General features: G+C 35.0%; 2 protein-coding genes across 5 annotated transcripts in view; one reads left to right on the forward strand and one right to left on the reverse strand.

Moving 5' to 3' along the window:
* Positions 1-8988, forward strand: part of LOC136029194 (replication protein A 32 kDa subunit-like) — a 29688-nt gene extending 20700 nt beyond the window's left edge. For all 4 annotated transcript variants that reach the window (XM_065707336.1, XM_065707332.1, XM_065707333.1 and 1 more), the window contains exons 4-7: positions 29-217; positions 2315-2446; positions 6507-6586; positions 8834-8988. In XM_065707336.1, coding sequence (XP_065563408.1) covers positions 29-217; positions 2315-2446; positions 6507-6586; positions 8834-8915 — 483 coding nt within the window. In that variant the 3' untranslated portion in view covers positions 8916-8988. The remainder of the gene's footprint in view (positions 1-28; positions 218-2314; positions 2447-6506; positions 6587-8833) is intronic.
* A 7520-nt stretch (positions 8989-16508) lies between these two features.
* The window catches only part of LOC136029195 (neural cell adhesion molecule 2-like), a gene marked incomplete in the record, with an annotated part of 281406 nt that continues 279341 nt past the window's right edge, over positions 16509-18573 (reverse strand). The window contains 1 exon segment of the mRNA XM_065707337.1: positions 16509-17037.

Genomic DNA, 18573 nt, shown 5'->3' on the forward strand with positions numbered 1-18573 from the left:
CTAGAAATTTACTAATTTTTCTTCTTAGACTAAACAAGAACCTGAGCTGACTGATGAAGCGATTGTAAAGGTTGTTGGGCACTTCAAAGAGTTCCAAGGAAGAAAGTCACTTATGGCTATAACCTTTAGGATTTGCGCCTCTTATAATGAACTAACATGCCATATGTTGGAAGTCATGTACACTCCCCTGAAGCTGAAACAGATTCAAATGAAGGACGTAAGTATTTATTTCCTTGTGCAGTAAAGACTTGTTAACTATTCAGAATACCCTCAGGGATTTAGATCTGTAAGTACTGGTTTCATGTTTGGGTGACAGAATGCATTGGACTTATTTAATTTGGGCTATATATTCGTACATTGGGGGGTGGGGGGAAAGTATTTGAACAGTTTGAAGTTAGAAGACAATTCTTACTTCATAATATGCAGGATAATTGTAGCCAACACATTTTGCATGCAGACCTGCTGTACTTTATCCTCCCCCTCTAATGTGCAAATATATACCTCAAATTATATGTCCAATGCATTCTGTCGCTCGTCACTTCTCTTTGTGGCTGTGAAACCGGTTCTCTCAGATCTTATGTTCAGATCAATAACTTGAGTGGGTTCTGAACAATTAACAAGTACCGCCTCTTCATAGTCTTTTTTCTTGCTTTTTGTGGCTGAGAATTTTATTCTTTAAGGTCTGGTAAAAAACGAAGTAGGGTAATAAGCCACAATTTGGGCAAGATGTCTTAATTGTCAATAAAATCAGGTACAAACTAACAGAACAGAGAAGAATAAAAATAATCACGTACGTTTCGAACCCAAAGCCTTGAAATGACCCTATAGTTTTTCCTTATAATAATTTTGTCAGTCACTTTTCTTCCACAATACGAATATTTTGATTGGTAAAGCAAAAAATAATTCTGTATCATGTAATTTTGAAGGTTTTCCTGGGAAAAATAAACAGTATATTTAAAGAGCAACCGGTATATTTTGAGCTTATAACATTATATTGAAAGATTAAATATTTAAGTCAATAGTAATTGACAGTAAAGAGCTATTTGTGGTTCTGGTTTTATTATTATTTTATTTTTTGGGTGCCTCACAACAAAAAAGGAATAATTGTAGTAGAAATAACAGTATTTTGTGCTAATATAATCTTTTTAAAAATACAAAACAAGGGGGGGGGGTAGAGAAGAAAAATACGTGCAATAATGTTTATCTAGGAGTAATGCTTGAACTTATTTGGAAATGAAAATCAAAATTGTAATTACTTAGCCAATTCTTATGCTCAAACTATTCGCAATATTTCTCGTAATATACATCAATCAAATAACTAAACTGCTTCTCTGTAATTTAGGAAGAGTTTGAAAGAAAAATGGATGGGTGGGGGAGGTACGGGCGTAAGGGATTTGTAAAATTTTGCTTCATTGTGACACCGATTCTATTACAAAGATTTTTCTTTTCTTTTCTGTACTTTCAAGCACTTGGCGTAATAAATAATTAAGTAGCAATACCAGTAAATATGTTTTGACTGTTTGAATTGGATTTGGCTTGTTTTGTTTATTGTCTTTTTCAATGAAAAACAGACCGTGCACATGGAGATCAAACCATGTCTATGATAAGGAAATTTTAAAGAATACTGTTAAAAACGACAAAAGTAAACTAGTTAATTAATTAGTACTATGCTGCTGCTTAGCTAAACTTAATGTAATAGTACTTGTAGAATTTCGCGTGTCATGAGCGGTTTTTTACGAAAGCAATGTATTAGTTGTTATTTGTAAAAGCACGCCGTTCTATCAACTAAAACCCAGTGTTGTAATTTTTTTTTTTTTGTTTTTTCTTAGGGTGAAATGGCTCATCATCATAGCTGACTGTAATTTTCGTCGCATTGAAAAATCAGTAGGCTAATTTATGTCTGTAAATTTGTTTGGATTCTGGCTTGGTCCTCAAGTCAGACCTTAGTTGTTTATTATCGTAAAGAGCTTTTTTTTCGGAATTATATGGTTTAGGAATTGATCTCATAAAAAATAATGGGGTGTCCCCCTAAGGCAGTCATTTTGTATGGACAAACAAGCTTCAGTCGAACATATGTAGTTGATATAGTTATTTCAGCGTGAAATTGCGTAAAACATTGAGGATTCATACAATAACTGAAAATTAGCGATTTAAACTTCATTATTACTCTTGGATTGTCTGTTTTTCTTCTAGCTGCTACGAATTCCGTCACGTAAATCCTATTCCCTATCTTTTGTCTTCATTCTCACTCTGGAAGTGACCTATTGTAATCCCAAGAGAAAGATCTTTCATTTATTTCCTCTGAACTTTGTAGCTTGAAAAGTCTGGCATAAGTCACCAAGCAGAAGGAGCGTTGCCTAATTCAATCATTGCGCCACTAATGGATAGAGGCTCTACGGCTGGTGGTTTCACTCCCAATCAGCAGAGAGTACATGCAATAATTGCGGTAAGTGTTTTAACATAAGTATAGGCTGTATATACTTTCGATTGTTCTTGACCAGCCTAGATCGAAAGGCGCTCACTGTACAACCATAATCTTGCAAAAGAGTATTTAAAATATATATAAACAACACGGTCAGTAGCTACATAAAATATCGTCATGATGAACACTTTTCCTTGTAATATTCAAGGAAAATATAATTTAACTGCTAAAGTTAACGTCTTTAAAGCTTTCGAATCAAAGTAAAACAGAAATATATGTATTTATATAAGAAATTATAATATAAAGGTACAAAAAGCTATCCCCTCTACCTACTTGTGTTTTACCATTTGACAAACGATGGTATAAAATATTTTCGTTGCATAGGGCTTTCTCTTGTGCTTTTGCTAGACTTTCGGGGGTGAGTGCGAATGCAAGGTGGAAGGAAGATGCTAGAAACATGAGAATAAGATTCAGTCTCTATCCCGAACCTTCTGCACAGAGCTGAATCCCACCCAGAGTATTTTTTCGAACTTCGGAGGGGAAAGGGGATGGAGAGCTTTACTTGACGGTATGCTACTATTAGAGATCTAGATGTGTGGATGTATTAGAGATTAGAGATGTTTGGAGTCTTGGGAGGTGTTTTTATGGGACGGGGGGTTGAAAAGCTGAACGAGAGAAAGTGAATGGTCAGCTTAGATAATGATTTTGTCTACCTATGATTGTTTGCTTAAGTCCGAACTGATAATTACGGCTTAAAGCTGGGCTCGCGTAATTTTAGTTTCTTGTCGAAAAACTGGAAAAACGTTTAGTTATAGAAAATGTTTGAAAATATCAGATATTCCATAGTAAGCTCTCACTCATCTTCTTCAAAAGAACCCATTTCCATCCAGTAAAGCTGACAAACTAAAATAGAACGGTGAACTTATTGTCTTGATTTTCAACGATTTTTTCAGCAACTGGTATAAAGGTTTGGTGTATATATAGTTTTCACACAGTGAAATCTTTTATGGTTCATATTAACTTAGGATGAGGTTTATAAATGTATGCCTGGACACTCTTAGAAATTTTATCCGGGACTTTTCTTCATTTTTACTTAGTTATTTTTTCGATTTGTCAAGTACGACAAAAAAAAGAAGAAGAAGAAAAAAGGCGAAATAAACACTAATACGCACTTCAAATTATTAAATTCCGTTTGGGACTTTTTTTTCGCATTTACAAATTCTCAAGTTTTTCTGTTGTATATAGGACACTGCTCCGTAACTATAGAATCTCCTAATTATGGGGGAGGGGAGTGAAGTTTTCAGAAGAACAAACCAACAAAAACCTCTCGTAAAGCAATTATTTGGGTTTTGTATTCTAAAGTGCCATATTGCAACATTTTCGTCCTTATATGTTTCACGTCTAAAAGTCTTAATGCGAAAAATAATCGCTCTTTCTGATGCAAATTTTACTTTTTTATAGTCAGTGTAAATGAAAAAAAAGAAAAAAATTACCAAGCGTTCTCTATTCTTTATTTTTAAATGTTTGTAGTGTTGTTTTGAGCGTCCAAAAAGTATTTAGATATGTGTTACACCATTGAACACAATTTTAAATAAGTTGCAACCAAAGAGTGATTATTTTTTTTTAAACTGAAAAAGGAGAAAGGTATTTTACAAGATGCATGTTCTGGCACTTCTTGTTCTGTTGAATAGCCTGCTCCAACTCTAACCTGGTACTCGGTAAAAAAAAAAAAATATTGTTCTTTGAATATAAGTAGAAACCCTATGGGAATGTTCTCTAAGACGGTAGACGATGGTGATAGAACCGCACAATAGGGCGTATATTATTTGGGCTGATTTATCTTTTTTTTTAAATAATGGTATAAGTTCTTCAGAAGTTACTAGTGCGAGAAGAATACTCTTATTTTTAGCAGGATGAAGTTGCTACTTATAGGATTCAAAAACAGGATTATCAAAGTCTGTTGAGACAGAGTAAGCTGTACGAGAAATGTGGTTCAGTCCCGCTTTCCAGGGCTATAATAATAGAAAGGATGAGATGGTTTGGACAGGTTTTGTTGAAGAAGTATGATAGATTGTCAAAGATAGTCCTTGTCGCTCAGCCGTCTAAGGCACAGCAAAAAGCAGGTCGACTCAGAATCGAGCGGAAGGATGTTGAAAGGAAAATCTCCTAGGGGAGCCCGGAACTTCTAGGGAGGGCTTGGGGAGGAAGGCATTGCATAGAATGGGATGGAGGAGGAAAATGCGTAGCTGTGTTGGCCTCAGGTGGCTTGGTGACGCGGTGAGTTGTTAGTAGCAGTAGTAGTAGTAATTCATATGCGGACAGATTCGATTAATTTTTCGTTTACAATATAATAATATTTACATATTCATTGGTTCGGATCATTCCCATTAATTATAGGACTCCGGTCAATATCGCAAAGGTCTTGTTTCAGATTTAGTAAATTTTATGTAAAAACTTTTGCTTATATGTGCCGTGTTTTGCCTTTTCCACCATAAGGCAAACCAATCTGAAAATCAGACATATGCAATGGTCAGATGAGTCGCCTGGAATAAGAGACAGTGACTGAGCTGAAAGGTGAAGAAATGTTATCAATTAGCAAAACGGACGCATCAGCTATCCTAGTTCGCATAAGAGATACGGATGTTAAGCCGTGAGATAAAGGGGTTCTTCGAAACTGTATCCCAGTTTTATCGGCTCTAATGTAATTTTTTCATAAAATCATCAACAAGTTAATCATTAAAGTAAAATTATTAATAAAATGTATTTCAAGTCACCCATCAATAGGACAGACAAATTAGTAATCATTTGTATGCATATTTTAAACGGAGTCATCATCTTAAAATTTTTTAATTGTGACTTTAGTGTTGTTCTTGTTTTTTATTGTTTTACTTAGTTAGTTTGTTCTTTCTTTTAGCATTCCGTCATTCCTGATTTTCAAAATTAATAGATGCAGCTATACTTTATCTTTTGTTTTATGTACCCAGCTTCAACGCTTTGTTTATGCGTTCCACCGAATTTTTGAACAAAAAGGGTTAAAAGTGGCTAGGGGTTTTGAGAGCACTTTAAATATTATTCACAACAAAGCTAGGCAGATAATTTTTTTTTTAAAGGTGAAAACGCTATGCAAGAAACAAAAGAAAACATCACCAACAACTAGCACTTCAAGCAAAGATACTGGCCACAGCAGCCGTAACATGTTATCTATTTGTTGCTGCCAACAGTATTAAAATAAATAAGTATGCTAATTCATGAGAAAGGGGATTACATTTACAATTGTGTCTTAACTGAGAGATAAAGCTTCCCTGAACAAATTTTGATTTTTGACGCAAGAAATTTTCGGAAATGCCAATTCCTTTCGTCGTTAAATTGTTCTCCTCTACCCAGATTTTGGTAATGTCCACTACTGCAAATCAGATCTTAGCTTTTCCCCCCATTTCGAAATAAATATCTGGATGTGCTCGTCTAGACAACTGTATATGGTCAATGTAGTCAGGATATATGTTTTGCTCTTTGGATCATTAAAAAAAAAAAAAAAATTACATTTGAGGTCTGTTTCTTCGAAATATTTGTTCGAATTGAGCCGTCTATCCTGATCGGCGCATTTTGCTCCATGGGAAGAAGTAAGTAAAAATTAGGAAGAAAAGAAATAATTTTTATTTAGTTAGTTTTTTAACAAATATCTTCTGCATACATAACAACATAACTCTTCTGGGCTGCCTAAAAGCCTGACACAAGGCTGTCCGAAGGGACAGTCCGGTAAACATGGAAAAACAAATATATCCTCCTCCAAAATTTGGTTCAATCCAAATACCACTAATCAACATGTCAACTAACAGTAGAGTAACACACCTATCTACGACGTGAACCACTGTATACCAATGCGTCATCATCCTCCAATTCCCCCATGAAAAGAAAACTGTATTTATGGCTGTTATAGCTATTTAACGCGAATTATAAAAAGGAACGCTATTAACTCTTATTCTTGTATGTATTCCCTGGTAATTTTGGTCATTCTGTCTGTCAGCATTAGTCACACTCTTTATCAGTTTTCTTCCTTCTCAAATGCCCAGATCTTTTATTTTAGAACTCAAGTGATGAAATGGGCATACACAAAGATGATATTGTCAGGCAGTGTCAAGGCATCATTAATAAGAGAGAAATAGAGTAAGTTCTGTTTCCTCGATTTTTATTTTCTTTCTTTATACTTTGATACTTCCAATCAGGCGAAATTTTTTCAGTATTTCAGGTTAGAAATTTTAGTTGTTTCCGCTCACCCGAAGAATAGGTTCAACCTTTATCTTCTTTGAACTTTTGCTCAAATTACTAATTGTCTACATGGACCGCAAAGCACGGGAGACCGATAACAGTAGGAACTTAGTTCTTTTTCAAAAAGGAAAACAAAAGATGTTTTAAAATCGTCTAAAATCAAATAACTTGAAATAACGATTAAATGGATGAAATGATAATTAGTGTCATCTAGTGGTTCCAAGCAAATTCATGAAGCAAATATCAAAAGCCTGTATAGATGTTATCTGTATACATACGAGTACTGTCTGAATATTAGTGTATGTTCTTCTAACTAGCCTATGTTCTATAGGCCAAACTTGCTTTAACGGAAAAGTGAAAATAAATTACAAAGAATTCCAAATCTGAATTTTGAAATCCAATTCAATTAAAATCTATATTCTACTGAATAAAAATTAAAACAATCAAAACTTGTTTTGAATGTTTTCTAGTTGTGTGGGCAATGCTATAATGTGAGTTCGACCAAGATCGTGTCTAAGAGGGGAGTTACCAGATTTCAACCCCATCCCCCCTCCTGCCTAAATTTTTGTCTAACAGGTAAAACGTAGCAAAAATACATATGCAAAATTGCCAACGTGTTTTTAAATTTCTTCTTTTTTCGTACCTATCCCCCTCCCCGAAAAATCCTAGATACGCCCTTGAGTGCCACTAGTAGTTTCTAATTCCTCTTTCACGCATACCAAACTGATGGTTTTACCATCAGATGGTTAAAACTTGATTGTTTTACCTACAAAATCGTAGTAGTCGATAAATGTTACTATTTTCTATTTCTAAAGCAAATTTATCTAGGCTAGGGTACTATCTATCCATATTTTCAACAGCTTGTTATTGTAGTCGTAAGTTAATTCATCTGAATCACTGGTATCTTCATCGGTCAGTTCGACAGGGTCAGTTTTTTTTTTAGTCGCAAAATGAACAACTAGGATTCTGTTATTTATACCTTTCCAACCTAAGCAAGCCTTAGCAGCTTCCTTATTTATCAGGAGCCCTACTCTCTGCCAATGCACCCCATCCTTCCTGCCTGAGGAATTAAATCCTGTATGACCTGATACCATGATTCCTACCCCTGGGATACGAGTTTCTGAAACTTCTAACAAGTCTTAAATAGCGACGAAGACCCACTGCCTTTCCATATTAAAAGTAGAAAAATAGGGAAATTTTGCATTTGACAGTTTTTTTTTTTTTTTTTTTTTTTTTTTTTTTTTTTTAAACGTTGTAACATTCCAAGTTGTGATTTTCATATTATTTGAATCATTGAAATTATTATGGCCTCAGGAAAAGCAATGGTTCTCAAACTAGTGCAGGACAGGGACTAATACATCTTCTCAAATCTAGACAAAGCGCTTAAGCTGGCTTAGAACCGGACAGCAAGAACTCCCTAGGACATCCAATATGAATGGAGACTTTGTACAATCCTGGGCCAATCTTAATTACAACATGGTTTTCCGCACTTGACGATGCTTTTCTATCAACAAGAGTCGAAATCCTGCACAAACAATCTTCAGCCTATTACCCACGACTCAATATATATTCCTGTCTAAAAATATTACAGTACTATCAGGAGACAGCCCATAATAGTTAACTTTGCTAGGAAGCGTTTTTTCAGTAAAAAACAACAAAAGACAAAACCCACCAAAACAAGCAAAACCCAGAAGAATTATCCATCAATTAAAATTCCGTCCAAATGCTGTGTCACGGTTCTTGTTAGGGAAACTCGTGAATGGTCCAACCTGACTCCACTAAAATTGAATATGTATAATGTTGAATCATAAATATTTTTTTGTGGTTTATTGAATTATGATGAGACATTATTTGCGACTAATTGTTAGTTCAGATCTGTTTTTTTACCTAAACCTTACGCTTCCGTATCTCAAAGTTTTTTTTTTACCCTTTCTTTTAGTTTTCCATTAACCTCCCCTTTTCTGGTGTATTTTTGAATTTGTCCCTTTTCCTTTAAATTGGGTGCCACAACTCAAAGTAAATGCCTGTGCCTATGCTAGGTTGCATTGTTAAATTTCATTTGCTATGATGTATCCATAGATTCTCTGTTTTATACACGTTTTTTCGTTAATAAATAGATTCCATTTCAGTTGAAATTCTTTATAGGTCCATTTTACAAATGATGACATCCGAAGGTCATATCTTTTCTACGGTAGATGACGATACCTTTAAATCTACAGATGCTTAAAGACCTGTCATTTACCATTCACTTGGCTTTTCTTTTGTATAAGTTTTGATAAAATAAACGAAATATTACTGAATGGATGTCTTTCACGCAGTTTATCATTATGAACAGTAATTTATAACTCACTGGTGGTAATTTAATGTTTATATGTTAGCGAAGTTTAAAACCTGATGTTTTCATTGATTTGTAGCAAGGGATCTTAAATTCAAATGCTATTTATTAGGTCCATTTTACAAATGATGATATCCGAAGGTCATATCTTTTCTAGAGTAGATGACGATATCTTTAAATCTACAGATGCTTAAAGAGCTGTCATTTACCATTCGCTTGGCTTTTCTTTTGCATAAGTTTTAATAAAATAAAGGAAACATTGCTGAACGGATTTCTTCCACGCAGTTTATAATCATGTATAGTAATTTCTAACTGAGTGGTGGTAACTTAATGTTTATGTTTTAATGTAGTATAAAACCTGATGTTTTTGTTGATGTGAATCAAGGGATCTTAAATTCAATTGTTATTTATAACAATACCACCCTCCTAGCCAAAGACCCACTATTGCATTGCGTCATTTTGAAGGGACAACAATTTGCATTTTTTTTTTTCAGTTCAGAAAGTCAATGAGCCCTAGGAAAAACTGTGGAGTATATATTAAACGGTTAAGTTTAGTTTAAAAAGTAAAAGATTTTATTTGTAAAACGTTTCTTGCATAGTTTGAATACTACTTTCTACCGGAGAAAGAAATTGCTTCCAAACCTAAATGTAGTGTGGGAATGAATAGTTTTCTAGAGTCTAAAGCACTAAGGCTAGGGATGGTAGAGAGGTTTCAATACTAATATGAAGAATAATGCCCCCCCCCCCCGTAAAAATACAGTGATCCTTTTAACTAAGCGGACCGACTGGAAAAATGTAGCTTCTTGAGAACATACTACGGTGACATATATTCAAACACACTACTTTTTCCTATTTTAGGCTAGTGTAGACGAAAATCGTTGCTCTAATCCAAGGGGTATCATTCCTTAGCCTTTTCTGCTGATTCTTATTTCACCCCTGTGTTTGGACTGCACACATCTTTCGTAAGCTATCTTTTTATTTTTTAGCAATACGTAACCACACAGGACTGAGGATTGGTTTAATTGAGCGCGGAGATTTCAACATTAACTAAGAAATGTTTTTCACGGGTTCGATATTATGAGATGGTGCATTTTGGAAAACTTTCGAGATTTACGAGGTGTCCTGCAAATTTTGCCTCCTTCTGCTGGTGTTAGTTGTCCATCACGTCTGCGATCGTCTGGATCTTGAACTACCAATCTTTCCAATTTTGCTCCAGAACGGATTTATGGAGGGAAAATATTATACGGTTGTTTAATACTTTCTCCATCTCCTAGCGCTTCTTCAAGGAAAGTGATATTTATATGCGTTACTGCGAATGTACGAAATTTGGTTAATGTCGACATTCACCGTTGAATGTCCGAAATTCCCTTTTCTCTGCCTGGGTTCAATCATCTTTGACAGTCAGCTTTGTCAGTCTTATGCAAGGTTCGATGGTAAAAGTCAAGGTTAGATCAGATTATAAATCTCAGAAATAGGTTAGAAATCTAATCTAACCTTCCCTAACCCAATTTCAAGGGAAGTGGTATTTGTATAGACCCTAACATGACCTAATAAAACCATCATGCAATTGACTGAACAATTAGAAGCGTCCATTCGAACACATCATGTTTTAACTTCAAAAGGAATTTTAGATTGAACACCTCTTCTTTTTTTTATTCTAAATCTCAGCTAGACTGCTTGATGTCCAATAGTTCTTGAACGGCAATTCTTGTCCTTGGAGGACGTATGCACGCCAAATTATACACGACAGGTATAATGGCTGCAAAAATGACTTGTTCATAATTTTAATCCTAGGATAAGGAAGCACTGGCTACATTCCCTTTCTCTTCTGGCTGCTGATCTAGAAATTGACTGTCTGTCATAATTTCAGTGTGATTTATGTTCCTCTGAGTGTTTGGATGCCTTAGCTCAACCCCGAGTAAGATTTACTATTGAGTTCTAAGAAATGATTGACACCGACACAGGGGATAACGCTCAACCTTAATTAGCATTGACAATCTTGAGAACATGAATATGCTATTCTACTTCGATTACTGCTTCGATTACTGTTTAGAGGCTTTTTAGTTTACAATGGGACAATAGGATTTTTTTCTACAAAGAAAGCGTTGGTGTAAACATGTTTTACAGATCGGGCCATATTATTCAGAGAAAGTGCCATAGTTATTGTTTCCCTTTTGCATTATACAGCCTTTTAAAGCTAAAATCTTAAAAATGCCTTTATTGCCATTGGCTGTGATAATTTAATCGTTTTATTTGACCTTTGACAGGGACACTTGACCGTAAAAGATTTCCCTGTGTCCAAAAGATAGCATTAAATTACACAAGGATTCAGGGAATCTAATAATAGTACCAGAATATCATTTTTGATCAAAGGAATTCCTTTTGGTCATTATTCAATAGACTTTCCCAATATCCCGCATATCTTATCTCGCAAAACAGAGTTAGTATTCCACAAATTTTATTTAGTAGTATACTACAGAAGAAGACGTTTCGAACAAAAGGATTTGTTCTTCGAGTAAAATCACGCTTTGGACAAAATTTCGCTTTTCACATTATTGAATCAGAAGATGTTTTTGGTATTTTACAGCCAGTTTATCATTTTTAAATAATGGTTTCACCTTACAGCTTGAAATGTTTTTAGCAACATCTATGCTTTATTGAAGGGCAAGGCTGCTGAGAGGCAGATGGTTGGTGGGGGGAGGGGAGGTTGAACACATAAGGCATATAGGCTCGGCCTAAAGTAAGTTTCATGTATATGAATAAATACATTTCGCTCAATATAGGCCTATTTTGAATTTTAATGTTTCTGTTTGTTTTCTTGTTTTGTGAATCTAATTTAATGAACACAGCCAATTTTTTTTTATTCAGATTATTAGAATGCCGGTTTTTTCCCGTACTCGAGGGCCTTAAAAAAAAAAAAAAATATGAATGTAAACATTTCTTATTTTTTATTTACATGCATGCTACCCGACTATTCCGTGTTACCCGGGAAACTGCAATGCTGAAAAAATGAAATCTTATTAGCAAAAAAAAAATCCTCTTTAAGTACTTACTCACGGGGGAAGGGGGCACCTATGTATATTATACATAAGTCAAATCACCCCTCCCTAAATAACAGAATTTTCGGAACTCTCGGCTCCCTACCCTTGTCTTCTAGAAAACAACTCCCCGCTCCTTCTTACACCATCAGAACCTTGAGATTTTAATTGAAAACGAATCTTCGAGCTTCCCCTCAAAATAACTCTCCTTTTTGAAAATTAAAACTTTGATACGGCTAAAATATCTTGTGCTAAGTTGTAAAAAAAAAAAATGAATCCCTGAGTCATCGTGCCTTCCTTAATCTGTCAAAAATCCCAAGTGCCTTCTTGAGCTTTTGCTAGAAAGGGTCCTAGGTATTGTCAGTGCCTTAAACGAACTTCCATATAATACTGTCACACCTATCGCCACTTTCCCCTCCCGGAGAGGGTAATGTGAGCCAAGTTTCTGCTCAAAGGACGGGATCTTCTTGTTCTTTCTCTCACTATCACCTCTTAAACCAACCGTTTTCCAAAATTAGGAAGTAAGGCAATATAGGGCAGTTTCTAAATTACCTTTATTTTCCTAATTTCCCACCTTAATTACTTTTCAAGATAGCAAAAAGTCTGTTAGCTAAAAGTCCGTCATTAAAAGCTACACCCTTCGTCATTCTGTAGCTCCTACTTACCTATTTTTCTTTGTTCTGGAAAAAAGAAGAAGAAAAATAACCGTTTCTCTGATGAAAGTAAGTAGAAAGTTCAAAAAAAAAAAAAAAAAAAAATATTAGTTTCAACTGATCATGGAAGTCGCTGTCAGGATTTATTCCCATGCGGGGGAGGGAGGGGCACGCACTACCAGAGCTTTTGGTGGAGTTATTTCATTGCTGCCCACTAAAAGAATGGTCAAGTATGCACACAAAAATATTTAAATGCCATTTATGCTGATGATAAGACTCATTTCTGACAGCATATGCATTGTAAAATCCTGGTTGTGGCTTCAGTGAAACTGATTGGAGACAATAGATACTTAAGGATACCACTTGTTGATGTATTGGCTATATAATTTCGATTTTCGAAGGATGAAGCTCGTCATTTTCCTACGTGATTTTGTAACAATTGACTGTGGTATTTGCTCAAAAATATTTATGAGGAATAAAACAAATTCAAAGAGAGCTAAAGCAAATGAATTTTTTTCTGAGAACGCCGAAATTTATGGAAAACAATTTTCGAGGCCCCCTAAAGTTAACTTAACATGACTTTTAAATTGTCAATTAAGGATTTTATTTTACTGTTACGGGGGTATATTGAAAAGATATTTTAATTCTTTTTTGTATTGTTCCTTCGTAATTCTGTATTGGAGATATTATAACCGTTTTCAAAACAGGAAAAACCCATTTTAATGTACTTCTTTCCATCCTATCGACGTTTCAACTACTATTCGGAAGCTGCTAGAATTTTTATTATAGATCATTGTGAGAGTAAATGTTTTGGCTAGTTACATACGTTCGACTTCCATTATCGATTAGGGAGGTCTTAAGACACTGTCTGCTGCCGCTTATTTGCAAATCGAAGCCGTAATTTCAGGTTTTCTGCTATTTCTTGGATAGATTGATATTAATCAGGCCTTTGACTTCTCTATTCACGAGGAAGTGTTTCTTCTTACTAGTAGTTGGGCTGTAAGCTATTGCGTCATTAAGGCTTTCCTCGACAAGTGCTCTCACTTTCAAATTCGTCTGAAGATTCCTCGGGCAAATTGATATTCATCGTCTGAAATATCGTGTTGAATTATAAAATGGTTCCTTTTGTGGTAGGGCTTTTCGTTGAAACTTCAGAAGGAGTCCATATACAAATTTGGAAAAACTCCTTTATGTGTAAGCAGGGAAAATTGGTTCTCTGAAGATAATTTTTGCCTGAGAATAGAAATTTATTTGTGTTCCTCACTTCATTGGGTCTTCACTAGGGCTTCAAGGTATTTCAGGAAGAAATTAAACGTGTCGAAGAGCAGAATTGTTTATTTTCGATTGCTTGCATTTTTCCACGAAACTTTTCGTAACATAAATTTTTGCTCGTTTTTGCTCTTGGCATGAACTCAAATTTTCTAGTTTGAAGGTGTAAAAATCCCAGTATAATTTGCTTAACATCACATGAAAAATTGAGAAAACCGCCAGGAGCATGTAGTTTGATTTTCAAGATCCAATTACAAGTGATATGGGCTACATCTCTTAGGCTATCTGTAAATTGATTGTCATCTAAAGGAGCATTTTCCTATTGTCTTTGACCGTTTTTCTAAGGGTTTCTCGCTTACTTACAATTTTTGTTAGTCAATTTTCTTTGGTGTCCACGTAATTAGCATTGGCTTACTTGTATCAGATGTTTTATGCAAGGATTTATCTACTTCTTGGAATAGTTCTTTTCAGCCTTCAATATGGCAACATAGGCTCCAACATTCTCTATAGCCGACTAGCACCCAGTTTCGCTTAACGTGTGAACCAAAGCTTCAGGAGTATGTTCTCCTAGAGATTCTGATCAATCCATTTTTGTATGATCGTGTAATCAATTTTCAGGGCTCTCAAAATTGCCAAATTTTATCGTTTAATTTCCATTAAAATCTAGTCCCTTTTGGTGTCTTTAACACCTCTTTCTGAAGTTTTCCGTAAGTTTCGCATGGTAATAAAATTTTTGAGTAAAATTGAAGGTTTAGAATTTTGTATATTTACCATCAGTATAAATATTATAATCGGTCAATGCATATATTGTACTCGAAACTTGTTTTTTAGAGCTTGGGTATATTTTGACAAGGATCACTGTATCGTTTAGACTGCTCTTAAACTTTTTTTTTTTAATTCAAGTTTATTCAAAATCATATAATAATGTTTCAATACTCATAATCATTCTTGAATAAGTACCTACCTTTAAATGTTTCTAGGGAGGGGGCAGCTGAAAAATCAAAATGACTTTTAGTGGCTTCGTTTTCATGTCTTTCAATTGGAGCTCTTCGAACAGATATTCTTATAGAGATATCCCTCCCCCTCTTTTCATACTTCTGCTCAGGTAAATGAATGATTGTTACCTTTTTTGTTTAGCTTGAAATGTTTCTGCAACGAGAATGGGTCTTTCACCCCACGGGCCTGAAATTATAAGCTGCGATAATTTTGTCCAGAATGAAAGAATATCAGGGGTGAATTACCGCTTTTCCCTCCTTCTACATTTATCTGCAAACTCGGAAAAAGTTAGAAACCGTGAGCATAAAAATAAAATTTCTGAACCTTCGGGCTACCGCTCCCCCCTGTCTACTACCGCTCCCCTTCTACTAAATGTACCTATTGAATCTCCTTCATGATAGCTGATGCTCTATTATACTCTACTGTACACGTTTTTATGAAGCCTCAAATGAATAAAATCAGCTAAATGCGGGTTGAAATATAACTGTCCATAATAACTGTTCATTTTATAAAGAACTACATGTATCTTTGGGAGCGAATGTCTCATCGTGCGGGATTACGTCTTCTGTAATTGGGAAGCTTATCGCATAGTTTCACGATAATTCAGAATCGATTTTCTGTTTCCAAATTTTAATTCGGTTGCAATTTAGCCTTCTTTGGGCCAAAAATATTGCTGAGAACACTACTTTGATGTCTGTCGATCCCTTTTCCTACATAAAAAGGATACTAAAGAAAAATTGTTGGTTCGAATGATCCCTTAGCCAATATTCTAAGACCATTAGTTACGTACGACCACCCCTGATGAAAAAAAGAGAAAAAAGATACGCATCTGACCATTTTCTTAGATGGTCCTTTCACGTTTTTGTAGATAGAACCTGGATACCTCAACCGGGGGGGAGGGGTTCCGACATGCTGAATTTGATAGTCTTTCCATCATCAAGATCAATTCCCTTTTTGGGATAATTTCCTCGTTTTCTAAAGTGTGGCAAATTTTCTAAGGCTCATTTTGATGGGCAACCTTGAGCACAAATCGATCCTTCTTACAGTTACACCATCACAAAGTGTTTAAAACAAGTTTTGTACGCCTGATATGTACCAACCACATTACGGTGGTTTCATGTTTGCTAAATAGGCTTATCACATTGATTACATAAGGTGTGTAAGAATATAAATTGTTTCGAATTTGTGGATAATTGTTAGACTCACTAGTACTTGACGGTTTTACGTTCTTTCGCTAATTAGCTTGAGATAAGGAATGGCAACATGAAACCACTATTAATTGCAGTAGGTTTTCTTGGTCTTTCAACTTTGAACTGCAGTCTTTTAAGAACACTTTCCTTTCAAAATGTTGAGCTAAATTCATCTAGTTGAATCTCAGTCTGTTTCCTTTTTTTGTCAGCAAATTCACCTTAATAACGCTTATAGCCGTGCTTACATTTTTCAGGAACAAATTAAATAAAAAAAAACTTTCTTTTATAGGACAGATAGAAACCTGCTTCGTCTAGAAAAGAAAAGAGTAACGATTCGTGCAAACACAGACAAAAATGTATTAACGAAATAAAGTACACATTCAGCTTTCATGTCTTAAGTAATTAGTTTCAAATTTATCAAATATAAAACCATCAGCCAAGGGAGAAGTAGAATAATAAACTAAAAATTATGGCATAAAAACCAAAGGGCAGTTTGGCTTAATCCGGGAAGGATGAATTTTCATTGCAATAAGATGCATGGCTGATTTCAAGCCTAACCGTTTCATATTCACTTGGCTTTACTCTTTAGTTCGACTGGATAAAATGAGTAATGTCCCAGTTCGGGGAAATTTTTAGAGCCTTCTCTAGTATCATGTCAAAGGCTGATTTGCATGGTGAGTTGACTGTCTATTGCAAACTAATAAGTCCATTATCTTAGGGGAAAACAGTTGTCTTATTGTTCTTTGTTTTCTGCACATATCCGTCCCATTTAGTTTTTGTGGACTTCCTCTTGAAAAGTATATAGATCCCTATGCGACTTTGTATAGGAACGATGGTAACGAGCGTCTGGATTGTCCATAATGATAACCTTAAAATAAAAAGCAATCAATTTTAAGCTAATAGTCTTCCATTTAAATATGTCTGTTATTTGAATAGGTAATGTAGTAAGTACACAAATTAATACTTCCAAAGAATAATAATTTAAACGTTTAATATAAATATGATTTAAGTAAACATTTAAGGAAGCTCAACTTAATTTTTAGCGAAATTATATGCCTAACTGAGAGTGTGTCATCTTTGCATTTATCAAAGGATGCGAAAATAGTAATGAAATATTTGGGTAATTTTCAATGAATAATCATTCCAATAAACGTTTTTGAAACCGTACCATTTAAGAAAAAACAGTTCTTGCTGAAACAACTTTTTAAAACTATGGAGCAAGATTGAAGTGAGTATGATTAAAACAAAATGAACATTAAAATTTACTAATTTTTAGGACAAACCAGATAAACCACTACGGCTGGAAAAGGCAATTTCAATGGACGTTTTTAACTTCATTTGTCTCTCAGTTTTCACTTAATCCATTTTCCCTCAGGGTATTTGAAACACTTTAATAACAGTGTTTGAATAAGGGGCGTTAAGGAGGCCTTAGACGGTCAATCGTTTTGATCAAAACCTTCCGTCATTCGATTGACTCAAGCATGATTGACCGTCTAGGAACCTGTTTGACGCTTGAGTCAAGCGCCAACGGTGATTGATAGAAAGTTCGAATGGCTCGATCATTTTGGTCAAAAGCAGTTTGTTAGATTAGCTTTGGTTAAGGGTTGATCGAAGGGTCGATTCAAGGTTGATTAAAGCACACCATCAATCGATTTTAAACTATAATAAACGATTTTATAATAGTTTAAATTTAAAATGAACGGGAACCAGTACCAGCGATTAAATGAGATCCAAAAATGATCAGAGATTACAATTAATGATCAAGGTAAAATCAAAACGAATCAAAACGAACCGCAGTTACCACAGGCAGGAGTTGGACTAGCGCCTTGCAGGCCTCCTTAAAGCCAGAGTGTCACTAACGCTTTCTGAAAACAATCTTTGATGCGGCCAGTACGTTTTGTTTGTCGTAAGATAAACAGAGAAAATACTATATGTCATGGCTAACGAAGGTTTATAAACTAGATTGGTGCCACCTATATCTTCCCCCCCCCCAAAAAAAAAACAAGCTATGAACGACTTGAGTGTAATTGGCATTTCAATAAAATATATGTGAGTTTTGAATTGTTTGGGCTTTATTTGTCAAAGCATCATCAACGACAGTAAAGAAGAAGAAGAAGAAAAAAAAAAAAATCAAAATTACGATAGTAAACAAGATAACTAACAAGAGCTAAGAGCTCATATGTCAAAATTCATTAAGATCCGATCACCCACTCGCCAGTTAAAAATACCTCAATTTTTCTAATGTTTCCTCTCCCTTCAGCCCCCCCAGATGGTCAAATCGGGGAAAACGACTTTATTAAGTCAATTTGTACAGCTCCCTGACACGCCTACCAATTTTCATCGTCCTAGTACTTTCAGAAGCACCAAAATCGCCAAAGCACTGAACCCCAACATCTAGCTCCCC

This window comes from Artemia franciscana, chromosome 7, assembly GCF_032884065.1.
Source record: "Artemia franciscana chromosome 7, ASM3288406v1, whole genome shotgun sequence".
NCBI lineage: Eukaryota > Metazoa > Arthropoda > Branchiopoda > Anostraca > Artemiidae > Artemia > Artemia franciscana.